Source organism: Schistocerca piceifrons, chromosome 8 (genome assembly GCF_021461385.2).
Source record: "Schistocerca piceifrons isolate TAMUIC-IGC-003096 chromosome 8, iqSchPice1.1, whole genome shotgun sequence".
NCBI classification, from domain to species: domain Eukaryota; kingdom Metazoa; phylum Arthropoda; class Insecta; order Orthoptera; family Acrididae; genus Schistocerca; species Schistocerca piceifrons.
In genome coordinates, this window is record NC_060145.1 from 447,304,825 (window position 1) to 447,318,004 (window position 13,180).

A 13,180-nucleotide genomic window follows, 5' to 3' on the forward strand; every position below is an offset into this window, starting at 1 on the left:
CCGACCCCGAAACAGGCCCCAGCGGTGGCGAAGGGACAAACGAGACTGCTGGCCCCAGTAGGGAAACCCAACACACCACACCCAGCTCGCTCAGAACTACAGATGTAGAAGCAGATTCGGTAACAGAAACCCTCTCCCTACAAAGCCCCGACATCCCAAGCAATGTAGGAATAACACCCCCCCCCCCCCCCCCCCCCACAGACACAACACAGGGCGAGGACGGCGAATTCCAACTCGCACGCAAAACCACCCGCCACACCGTACCACCTACACATACCGGCCTTCAGCCAACACAGAATAGATTTGCAGCACTCACCGGCGACGCGGAAAATCCACCTGCCCCAGCCCCACAATAGACCGCTACACAGCGGCCGAAAATCGTCCGACTCCCACCCATAGTGGCCACATTCCCCACCGCATACAAAGACCGGTACACCACTATTAAAGACGCGTTAGATGGCGATCACTTCCAGACCGAGTCAGCAGGAGGGGATAAGATCAAACTGACGGCACGAACCCTAGAGGACTACAACACCAGAAAATCCGCGCTCATAGAAAAAGATGTCCCACACTACACCTATCCCATTGGAGCGCAAAAACCACTGAAAGCAGTATTCAGAGGCGTTACCAAAGCAACCTACCCAGAGGATATAATGTCCGCCATAACCACACAAGGTTACGACGTACGATCGGTCAAGCGACATGGCTCGAGCCAAGAAAACCCACTCTATGTAGCCACTCATTAGTGGACTCTCTCCAACACAGAAAAATTTTCCAGGAACAGAGACTGATTGCACTGGTGTGTAATTCCAGAGCCACTAAAGCAACGATCGAGGGCGGCTCAGTGCTTTAACTGCTAAATGATAGGGGACGTTAATGCAAGCTGCAACATGCCACCGAAATGTGAACGATGCGCAGGGGACCAGGCCTCCCGAGACTGCAAACGGGAGAAAGACGAACCCCTCAATTGCGCGGCGGAGGACATACAGCCACCTACTTGGGCCGCCTCGCACAAAAGCGCGCAGGCGAGCGCCGACAAGGGGACGCGAAGGCCACGGCCAACACAAATCCCACCAAAAAGCACGGCAGCACAAACGCTGAGCCACGCATGAAAGGCAGCAGGCCTGCTGTAGACAAACCACCAGCGGCAGCAAACGCACCCGCCAACAATGACAACACCCCTCCCACCACATATGCAGCGGCGCTCTCGCCTCAACCACAGACTGCCCCAAAACAAGCAAACCAGGCACCAAACAGGTACCGCACAAACAGACACACACACACCCAAACCAGTCGACAACAACACAAATACGCAAGCACAAAACTTCTCCACTGCCCTCACACAAATCATTCAACTTATGGCTATGCTCATGCAGTCAGTGAGCATGAGCTTCGAGAAAATCATGACCGAAATACGATCGACTCAAAATGTGCACGTTTAACGCTAATGGCCTCGTCCAACAGGCACTCGAGTTCAGAGAGTTCCTGGCGGACGAAAACATCAATGTATGCATGGTGTCCGAAACTCACCTGAGACAAGGAATCAGAGTAAAGGCACCGAAGTACCTCAGCTACAGACGAGACCGACCAACTGCAGGGGGCGGGGTAGCAGCCTACATTAAAAGGGGGATTCCACATCACCAAGTATATCTACCAGACATGACGCAGTTGGAGACAGTAGCAATTGACGTAACAACAGCCACAGGTCCGGTAACTGAGGTTGCGGCATACCGTCCTCCCACACGCCCCTTGGACGAAGACGACATCGCAAAATTATCGCAAATTAGAGGCAAGCTCGTAGTTGAGGGAGACATCAACGCAAAAGACACAGACTGGCATTCCAGGTGTGCAAACCGAGCGGGCCGACAATTGAAAAGGATCGCGCGCACACACCACTTACATGTGTGGGGTCCAGAGGAACCCACACACTTCCCCCTGAACGGCAACAGGTCAGACGTTTTAGACATAGCTGTTACGAAAGGTCTCGCAGGTTTTGTGGCCGCGAGTTCGCTGACCAGGACGTCATCCGATCACAATCCCGTAATCTTTGAAATCGAAGTGGGCGGGTGGCCACCGCCCACCCAACGTCCTACCGTTCATAGGCGCATAAATTGGGAACAATTCGAAGAAACTGAAACAGCAGAAATTGCAAATATCCCGCCCCCTCTAGGCAACGTAGATCAAACGCTGAGAAGTTTTACCGAAGCGATCCTACAAGCAGTAAAGGGCGCTACACCCAGACCCAATACAACCCCTTCCCCCACCCATGATTGCCACCCCAGCTGGTTGCCCAGATCAGACACAAAAACAGGGTCGCGAAGGAATGGAAACTAAAGCGAAATCCCAACACCAGGAGGTTGCTCAATAGGTTACAAAAAGAACTGGCGTCGCTCAGTGAGCACAGAAACCAGCAATGGTCAAACCGCCTCACGACACTAAAAGTGCAGGACAGTAGCCTCTGGCAAGCACCAAGCAGTTCACTGATGGACGCGCGAGGATACCGCCTCTGCATGGACAGAGAGGAGTAGTGTTCAGCGCCCACGTATTCGACGTATTCGAAAAACAGTTCACACCAGCAGAGGCACAAGACCGCGAGCATGAAAGAATAGTTAGGCAACAACTAGGAGCATTTCTCGCGGCAGAAGATGTCGCTGACAATGCACCTACCTTCTCGCCAAAGAAGGTAGTCAAAGACATCAGATCACTGCCCACCAAGAAAGCCCCAGGCCACGATCTCCTCACCAATGAATTGCCTAAAAACTTGCCCCAGCTAGCGATAGAAAAACTTACAGAAACCTTGAACGAGATCACACGATCACAAAACTTCCCTAAAGTGTGGAAACATGCCGAAGTGGTCGCTATCGCTAAGCCAGGGAAAGACCCCATCTTCTCCCAGAACCACCGCCCCATAAGCTTACTCTCCACGCTCAGTAAGTTATACGAGCGCCTCCCACTGGTTCGTATAGAACAACACATATGCAGAGAATGACTGCTCCCCCAATTCCAGCTCGGATTCCGTAAGAGGCACTCAGCACTGCACCAACTAATGAGAGTGGTCGACACCGCTACATAAGCCTACATAAGGCTATTGTGGCCTCGTGCTACTAGACGTAGCCAAGGCGTTCGACAGTGTGTGGCACACCGGATCGTTGTACAAATTGTACACACTAGGGTTCCCTGGCCATATCGTTAAACTACTGGGTAGCTACCTATCCAACAGATCCTTTAGCGTCAAAGTAGACGACACCAAGTCCACCGAGCGTAGCATACGCGCAGGAGTCCCAGAGGGGTCGGTGCTAGGCGCAGTATTGTACAACCTGTACATCGCCCCACAGACACAAACAGGGCAGTACACTGACGACACTGCGTTTTTCGCAAGCAGCAGCAACAGAAGAATCGTCACTAATATACTACAAAACCTGCTCGATAAAACGGAAACTTGGGTCAAGAAAAGCGTATCACAATAAATAGCGACAAAACCCAAGCAATAATGCTAACACAGAGAAGGAGAAAGCGCTCGAATGAACACCTTCTACCCCCTCCTAAACATGACCAACAGCCTCACGGCAACCACAGGAGTGAGACTCTTACTACTGCACACTAATCCGGCCCATTTTCGAGTAAGTCTGCCCTGTCTGGGGTTACGCAGGAAAAACACACATGGTGAGGCTGCAAAGGATTCAGAACAGGGCATTAAAACGCGCGCTACATGTCCCAACCAGACTCCTAACAGCCGACGCACAGGAGGCAATGGGAATAAAGTTTCTGAAAGGAAGATTCCGAGAACTCGCGCCCACGTTTTACGAGACCGCGAGCAACTCGGAAAATCCTCTGATAAAATAACTTTGGAATTACCCCCAAGTGCAGGAACCCTACAAAAGACCCAAAGCAATCCTGCAATAACTGCAGAGTCGAGAAAACAACACAGCATAACCGTTAGGAAACTAAGTAAAGTCAGGAGCATTTAACAAATGCTAACACAACCAAAAACCCCGTTCATCTGAAGGAAATGTCCAAACCCCCAACAGCCTACCGAAAGGAAGTTATATGCAGTCAGCAGCAGAGACTGAGGCACAGTTACAAGATGCAGTCGGACTGTCTGGCACCACATTGGATTTTAGTATATGGGGTGCTTAGCTTTTTCGAACCCATCTGCTGACTCGTTTCGAGATACGAGAGTGCTACGAATATGATTCACCAGTGGCTGTAATCATTAAAAGACATTTCCATAGGATCAAATGCAAGTATGTGCTTGAATGCTGAGGCATGATCGTAAACTGCAGACAGCATTTATACCAGAAAGCGTAACACTGTAGAACTGAAAAGCCCGTGTACTGGTCATAGGATTTTGTGCATTTGATAGTCGGTGTGGTCTCCCTCCACTACAGGTAACGAAACTTTACATAGGTCCGTAGAAGCACTTTCATCACTGGTAGCCTGCTCCAGTGGACCATTACATGCATATTTAATGCGATCATCACAGGTAGTTGATGCCAACATGCAGACGGTATTTATTTCCCGATATATTGGGAGAGAGAGACGCAGTAAAATCTTACTGAGCTTTGTACCAGGCGACGTTAGCAAAGTTTTTATAGTTCACAGTTTTATTAATTTGTGTGTTACAGAAATGACGAGGACAGAGAGAGAAACTGTAATTGTGGCTGGGTCTGTGCTGATAGCACATAGTCGTATTTCTAGCATGGTAATCATGATAAAGGAAATTATTAATATCCCTTCCTTACGTGGACTAGTCAGTCATTCGATATCAATGAATTGCACATGTTATGAACAGTCAGAAATCTATGCGAATTGCTCATAAAACATTGTTTCGGAGTATGTATTTTCTGATTTGAAGAGGCGCGTTTCGCCGCGCGCACACTCGTGGTAGTTTTCTGAAGCTTGGAGCAAACTGCATATTGGCACTGCCTGGCCTCGTAAGCTCTGTGTGAAAGGCTCGGCCGTCGGTTTGTATACGCTTCTTACGGCAGGGAAGGAGCCACAGCTGATCTGGCTCAGAGCTTTATGTTCCTTCCGCCAGAGAGCAGTTGAGTGCAGAACCTATAGAAGCACGATACATGGGGGCGCAAACTTCTTGTAATCCAGTTTTACAATCTTTCTGCACGTTAATGCTAATGCATTCCTAAACGCAAATTAATGCTTAATTAAATCGAATACAGAAATAATACACTTAAATATCGTTATAAATAGCTATATACAGGGCTATTACAAATGATTGAAGCGATTTCATAAATTCACTGTAGCTCCATTCATTGACATATGGTCACGACACACTACAGATTCGTAGAAAAACTCTAAAGTTTTGTTCGACTGAAGCCGCACTTCAGGTTTCTGCCGCCAGAGCGCTCGAGAGCGCAGTGAGACAAAATGGCGACAGGAGCCGAGAAAGCGTATGTCGTGCATGAAATGCGCTCACATCAGTCAGTCACAACAGTGCAACGACACTTCAGGACGAAGTTCAACAAAGATCCACCAACTGCTAACTCCATTCGGCGATGGTATGCGCAGTTTAAAGCTTCTGGATGCCTCTGTAAGGGGAAATCAACGGGTCGGCCTGCAGTGAGCGAAGAAACGGTTGAACGCGTGCGGGCAAGTTTCACGCGTAGCCCGCGGAAGTCGACGAATAAAGCAAGCAGGGAGCTAAACGTACCACAGCCGACGGTTTGGAAAATCTTACGGAAAAGGCTAAAGCAGAAGTTACCGTTTACAATTGCTACAAGCCCTGACACCCGATGACAAAGTCAAATGCTTTGAATTTTGGGCGCGGTTGCAACAGCTCATGGAAGAGGATGCGTTCAGTGCGAAACTTGTTTTCAGTGATGAAGCAACATTTTTTTCTTAATGGTGAAGTGAACAGACACAATGTGCGAATCTGGGCGGTAGAGAATCCTCACGCATTCGTGCAGCAAATTCGCAATTCACTAAAAGTTAACGTGTTTTGTGCAATCTCACAGTTTAAAGTTTACGGCCCCTTTTTCTTCTGCGAAAAAAACGTTACAGGACACGTGTATCTGGACATGCTGGAAAATTGGCTCATGCCACAACTGGAGACCGACAGTGCCGACTTCATCTTTCAACAGGATGGTGCTCCACCGCACTTCCATCATGATGTTCGGCATTTCTTAAACAGGAGATTGGAAAACCGATGGATCGGTCGTGGTGGAGATCACGATCAGCAATTCATGCCATGGCCTCCACGCTCTCCCGACTTAACCACATGCGATTTCTTTCTGTGGGGTTATGTGAAAGATTCAGTGTTTAAACCTCCTCTACCAAGAAACGTGCCAAAACTGCGAGCTCGCCTTAACAATGCTTTCGAACTCATTGATGGGGACATGCTGCGCCGAGTGTGGAAGGAACTTGATTATCGGCTTGATGTCTGCCGAATCACTAAAGGGGCACATATCGAACATTTGTGAATGCCTAAAAAACTTTTTGAGTTTTTGTATGTGTGTGCAAAGCATTGTGAAAATATCTCAGATAATAAAGTTATTGTAGAGCTGTGAAATCGCTTCAATCATTTGTAATAACCCTGTATAATTTGATTACAATTATGCCCTTAGATTTTGAAACTGAGAGACATTATTTCAATATTGGTATATTTCACAACAGCAGGTTTATTGGTACAGAACAAAAAAAACTAACGTATTCAACACCTGTTGAGCATCTGTTTTCCAAATATCGGTATAGTATTTCTGTTTATATTCGTTGCGATCATGTAATACAGTTCTGTACAAACGCGTTGTAGTTATTATAAGGCCAGTTAATTGACCGTATAAAGCTGTGTGCACAGTGTTATTTCTAAGAGAAAATTCAGTTGACTGTGAAAATAGCTAACATGAACAAAATAAATGAATTATTAGAAACGCTATTTAGCGACAGGACTCACAGTGAAAAAATTCAGATGAAAAACACTATGTAGGCCACTCTAGAATCTGAGTCTGCAGCAGCAAACAGAAACACGATGCCGTAAGTTCAATCCAGAAATTTACCAAAAGAGTAAATGGATTTGTGGCTGTGAAGAAAGCAACACTGTTTTTTGTTTTCCTTGTGTGTTATTTCGGGGGAGATGTTCATCGCTGTAAGACAGGAATAACTGAAATTTGGCACATATTGTTTAAAATGGAACTACATGAAATGTCAAAGCAACACATTAATCGTGTACTTTATCTTTCATATCTAGGCAAAACCAACATTCAGCAGAAATTAGATTTGCAATATAGACAAAAACAACTGACAGCCAGAACAAACGTGTAGAAAAGAATATACACACATTAAAAAAAAGCTTTGCGTCACCTCGGTTGAGGAGTGGGACAATCTCGACTAACAGTGCCTTTAAAAATAGTAGATAGTATGCCACGACGAATACAGGCATGCATCAATGCCAGAAGACGTGCTATTGGGTATTAGAGGTACCGGTGTGTACAGCAATCTGGACCCACCACCTCTGAAGGTATCGCTGTGTGGTGGTACAACATGCTATGTGTGGTTTTCACGAGCAAGGGAACCGACGTGATGCAAAGCTTTTTTTGATATTTAATACTGGCCATTAAAATTGCTACATCACGAAGATGACGTGCTACAGACGCGAAATTTAACCGACAGGAAAAAGATGCTGTGATATGCAAATGATTAGCTTTTCAGAGCATTCACACAAGGTTGGCGCCGGTGGCGACACCTACAACGTGCTGACATGAGGAAAGTTTCCAACCGATTTCTCATACACAAACAACAGTTGACCTGCGTTGCCTGGTGAAACGTTGTTGTGATGCCTCGTGTAAAGAGGAGAAATTCGTACCGTCACTGTAACGCATGTTGGAAGTGTACCATGAAGAAGTTCGTAAAGAATAAAACATGCCGAGTATGTTGCAATAATCGCAGAGGAAATCAAATGTGTGTCTTGCGAATTTCAATTGGCTATTCTTTTGCATTATGTTGTTGAGGGAAAACCGTTTAAAGATTTTGGAACGTTGTTAGTTCAGAATGTCAGAATGCTCGTACTACGGCTGAGAGTATTCTAAAAGAAATTGAACCATTAATTGGCGGTGACCGAGTAGCAGCGCGAGATTACCCGAGCGGTCTGTGGCGCTGCAGTCATGGACTGTGCGGCTGGTCCCGGCGGAGGTTCGAGTCCTCCCTCGGGCATGGGTGTGTGTGTTTGTCCTTAGGATAATTTAGGTTAAGTAGTGTGTAAGCTTAGGGACTGATGACCTTAGCAGTTAAGTCCCATAAGATTTCACACACATTTGAACATTTTTGTTGATCGAGCAAAACTAATAACTCAGAGTTACGACGATGCAAACGTTATGAGTGGAAGTCGAATGGGGTTCAGAAATTATTTAAAGACAAATACCCAAATGCAAACTACATTCATTGTTATGCGCAGCAATTCAACCTCATTATGTCTATGGCAGCCTCTGTTAATCGCAAAGCCCGCGTCTATTTTGCCCATCTATCTGGTATATCAACTTTCTTTTCTAACTCGCCACAGAGATCAAAAGTGGTGCCTAGCATTATTCAAAAAAGCTTGTCCCATGTGTGTGTCACGAGATGTAGTCACCATTCGCGAGTAGTAAAAGATGTTTCAGCGTAATAAGATATTCACTGTTTCAAAAACAAGTGAGAGAATGAAACTATTTTCTACTGTTGAAGAAGTTGGTTCGTACAAACAAAGACTGCAAGATAACGAATTCATTTTCCGGCTATCATTTTTCTATAAGATAATGCCTGAGACGTACTGCCGGCCGGAGTGGCCGAGCGGTTCTAGGCGCTGCAGTTTGGAACCGCGCGACCGCTACGATCGCATGTTCGAATCCTGCCTCGAGCACGGATGTGTGTGATGTTCTTAGGTTAGTTAGATTTAAGTAGGTTTAAGTTCTAGGGGACTGATGACCTCCGCTGTTAAGTCCCATAGTGCTCAGAGCCATTTGAACCATTTTTTTGCGACGTACTTTTTAATCAGCTTCAGAAGAAGATAACCGAACCGACCAAAACAAACCAAGACATCCAGAACTTTGAAGTGGTAATGCTAAACATCAGAGATGACATCGACTCCATCCTTGACGAGTTTAATTTCGAAAATGATGAAACGACGCCTGCCAAGAAGCAACGGATTCTAGATGGGCATAAAGAAAGGGATGCTTTGGGAGTGTGCGATGCCATCCTTTCTGAAATAAAATTGTTTCCAGTTCACTGGACACCTCATTGCAGCCAACTTGTTTTGATGTAAATCAGTTTCACAAATTTTCCAGACAAATACCTTGAAATTATACACACATATACATTTCTGGAGAAAAGAAAGTTAAAGGGTGAGCTGCGTGCTTTTCAGTGCTGAAGAGAATAGAAACGTACCTACGAAACACCATTAAAGAAGACCGACTGAGTGCCTTTTGGGATGCTATCCTGTGAAAAGTCCGTGTGTCACATTGAAGATTTCAGTTTGAGAGTGACAGATTTATCTGCCAACAAGAAGGAGTGACGAATGGATTTCCAGCACGGTTCCTAGTAATTAGCTGTCTTTCCAAAGTCATGGAGTTGATGCTTTTGGTGAGTACAATACTTTTAGTTTTGAATGTTGGTAATTTGATTAAATTTCGGAAAATCCAGATTACTAGTTCGAATAATTTATACACGCTCTATTATTTCTCGTACTGGCAGTCGTGTTGTAGCGAACACTTTTCTGGCAGTCGGGCGCGAACGTAAAAGAAACGAGGACTTTTGGCTGTCGAGGGGAGAAGAGCGGAGTGGGGGGACAAGTCACCCCTCCCTCTCACAGGGCTGCCCCTGGGGACGCAGCACCGATGTAACAATGGACGTATGGATCGCTGATTACATCTGGTGTTGAGGGAGTTGTGTTCGAACCCTGTGACAGAGCAACATTGTTTGCTTTCCTTATTTTGAAACGAGGGCAGAGAGCAATCAGCATACACAACTCAAAGCAAAGCGGAGCGAGCACTAAACCGATCCGTAACGGCTAGAGCGCAATTGTTAGCCGAGGTTGGCAGTGTTGTTAACGTGACAGTTCAGGCCCTATCTCCACCGGTATCTAAAGCAACCATTCATCAAGACACCCCCTACTTGCGACTGCTACGTAAAACTGATCACACACACCCTGTGAGCAGTGAAGAATTGTGCTGTTGATAGGTGTGAGCGCGCGTGCACTTGTGTGTGAGAGAGTTTCGGAGTTAGTGTTACGTTTTATATCTCATGCAGACATGCGAAGAAGATAGCTAAAGCAACCACTCTCTCTCTCTCTCTCTCTCTTTCTCTCTCTCTCTTTCTTATACAAACGCTTGCTATCGTATTCTCCAAGAATATATCAAACTCTTACGTGGATAAGAAGGGCGCTGTTGTAGTAAGTGTTTACTTCTATTTCCCTATACGTTTTGTTTGATATAATAGCTTATGAAATACATGAATTATTGATAAAATTCCGTAATATGTTTGATGCTACCAAAGTAATTTTTTTTGGCACCGCCACTAAATGCCTCAGCGGCCGCCACAGGTGATAGTTCACCTGTCAGCCTTCTAACTAATGGAACCGTGCTGTCGGAATCTGACGAGATTTCCCTGTTAGTCTGAATAAGTTTCCTTATAGTCTGAAAGTTTTCATGATTCCCTCATCCGGCACTTCAAATGACAAGTTGTAGATACGTTTCTAATACCATACTGAGATTGCTGTATCGTAACGTTACTGGCGGTCCCATCCCTGTTGTTGAGCTTCCAAATCCCATTGCCTGTCTTCGCTACTGTTACTACTTCTTCTTGGTTGCCTGCTTTTACAAAAAAAGTGAATGCAGCACAAAATCTAGCTGCAACCCGGTGATGTTTTCGACAGGGATTTTCAAACCATGCAGTTACGAATTTCAAATGCAATTGCCCTTTCGTAATTCCGGTCGAACATGCATTGCACTGCGTCACCACTGTTTACTGTTGCCATAGCTTCCAGAAACAGTTACTTTTATTCCTGCCCCTTCTACTTAAAGATCAGCACTCGCAAAGGCGATGAGCGCTGCAGCTCGCGCGGCGAACACCGCAGGTGGCTGGCGCGGTGCGGGGTCGGTCCGTTGGTCTGCCGGCTTCGGCGGGGCGGCCCGTCACCCTCGGCTACCTGGCACTCAGTGGAGCGGCGGCACACCTGTTCCCAGGCGGTCACCCATCCAAGTTCTAACCCGGCCCGATGTTGCTTAACTTCGGGGATCGGACGAGAATCGGTGTATTCCACACGGTATGGCCGTTGACGATGGTGTAACGTAATGGCACGTCGTAAGTTGCGTGTGGCGAATCCGTCGCCTACCGTGCGTCTGGAGTCCTAGAAGGCTTCGACTTTGTCAGAGGCACCGTACGCCCGACGTCCCAGAAGCGATTGCCGAATAGCAGGCGGGCCCCCACGTTGCGTGGGTGAGGCGATGATCGATGCACCGTCTGTCATTAGCTTCCGACACTGGCGAAGGACACATCTCGTTCCTGCTGTGTGGCGCAGGGCTTAAACACGGCGGAGCAGCGGAAAATCACAGTTTCAAAAAATGGGCTCTGTGCTATTTGAGAAAAGATCTGCGGAATCGCACAGTTTCCTTATTTTCCTGTCATTTTTGGCAGTTTTCCTCAAATTGATATCATTAATCTTGTGTCATTCGTTTATTACAGTGATGTAATGATTATGAAGGATCAGAACGGTAGCATGAAAAGAGGGGGTGGCGGGATGAAGCGAGAAAAAATCAAGGGAACCAACAGCACCTTTTTTGTTTAACGTTCATAAAGCTTTATTCAGCTGGTTATTGGCATACGAATAAACATAGTTGAGACAAGTTTCCATTTACATTTCGTTTCATTGTTTTCCTTTTAAAAAGTCCCTTTATTTGTCCTTTTCATCGAAAGTCCTTTTTGTCATTTAGATTTTTATCACGATTAATGTCATCAAGTTACATGTTTTATGCTGTCAAATATATATTATTACAACTGCAAAATTTCATGAGAGAATTAGAATTACAGTCTACAGTTCCGCTGTATTTAGATGGAGTCTTTTCTAAGTCGGTTTCTGGTATGACATCCGTTAATATTTGGGGGGTCTTATTTTGTGTGAGCTTGTTAACCCATTTAAACATAATGTAAAACGGATGCAAACAACAGCAATCTATGGATATAAAATGGGTAACAACATATAAGAAAAAAATTTGAAATATTTTATGAGTTTTGCACTTCGGAAATTTACGAGAAAAGGTTTTCGTTCCTTTTTTTTATTTTAGGAGGTTTTAGTTAGCTGCGAGTTTGGTGGCACAGTTGACATGTGGTTATCGCATATAAATAAAGAATATAACTATGATTATACCATGGTTTACAACACTTCAACATATTTTTATGAATAATTTAAAGAATGAAATCTCCCAAACGCCGAAATTCACACGTGCAAAACTTCCGTTGGTTTGGTGGAACATATTTTTACCAAAGCCAAAGGGACAGTGCATACACAACAAATCAAAACAAGGTAAATCAAAACGAAACAACATTGCATTTGGTTTGAAACTGAAGAGAGAAGGGAATATTTTTTTACGACAACATTTCAATTGGTTTGTGCAAATTTTTGGCGTAGATTTTTCCGTTGTGTTTTTGCCGGCTCATTTCGCAATTTTCAGGTAGAAGGTGAGTATTTATTTTCTTTTTGATTTTGCTTACTCTGCTTGTCACTCAACCCTGAGACCAGCACAAAGGCACGTAGCAGACGACACTGTGTCGCCGCGCTGCTGGAGTTTCCCGGCGGGCGGGGCGAGACCGGGAGCTGCTGCCGCCTCCCTCCCTCCCGTCTGCGCAGCGAGGGGTGGGCCGTGACGTCACGCGGGCTGCGTGGCTTTCCTGAAAGCCGCCTCGAGTGCTACTTTCAGGAAGTTCATAAAGTCTGTCTTGTTCTTCTCGGCAACCGTGGCTTTTTTTCTTCCCATAGATGTGATTGGTAGTTTATTAGTCTGTTTATTCTAGTTTGATTAATGAGTGCACTGTCTGGCCCAAAATCCATAATGCGCTTTCCGTTTTCTGTTTTGGGAAGGGTTTTGTGCCTGTTGCGGTCAGTAGCTCCAGTTTTATGCTCGTCAGTGTCGTTCTGTTTTTTAGCGCCAGCATCCATTTGCACGCTTCCCATATTTTTGCTGCGTTCCCGCATTGGGATCGG

The 13,180-nt window shown here is 45.7% G+C and overlaps 1 protein-coding gene and 1 pseudogene across 1 annotated transcript in view; one reads left to right on the forward strand and one right to left on the reverse strand.

Annotated features, from left to right (window-relative positions):
- The first annotated feature begins 910 nt into the window (after positions 1-910).
- LOC124712437 (atherin-like) overlaps positions 911-13,180 on the forward strand; it is a 54,383-nt gene continuing 42,113 nt past the window's right edge. Inside the window, exon 1 of the mRNA XM_047242731.1 lies at positions 911-1,257. Coding sequence (XP_047098687.1) covers positions 911-1,257 — 347 coding nt within the window. The remainder of the gene's footprint in view (positions 1,258-13,180) is intronic.
- On the reverse strand, positions 11,142-11,259 carry LOC124712883 (annotated as a pseudogene).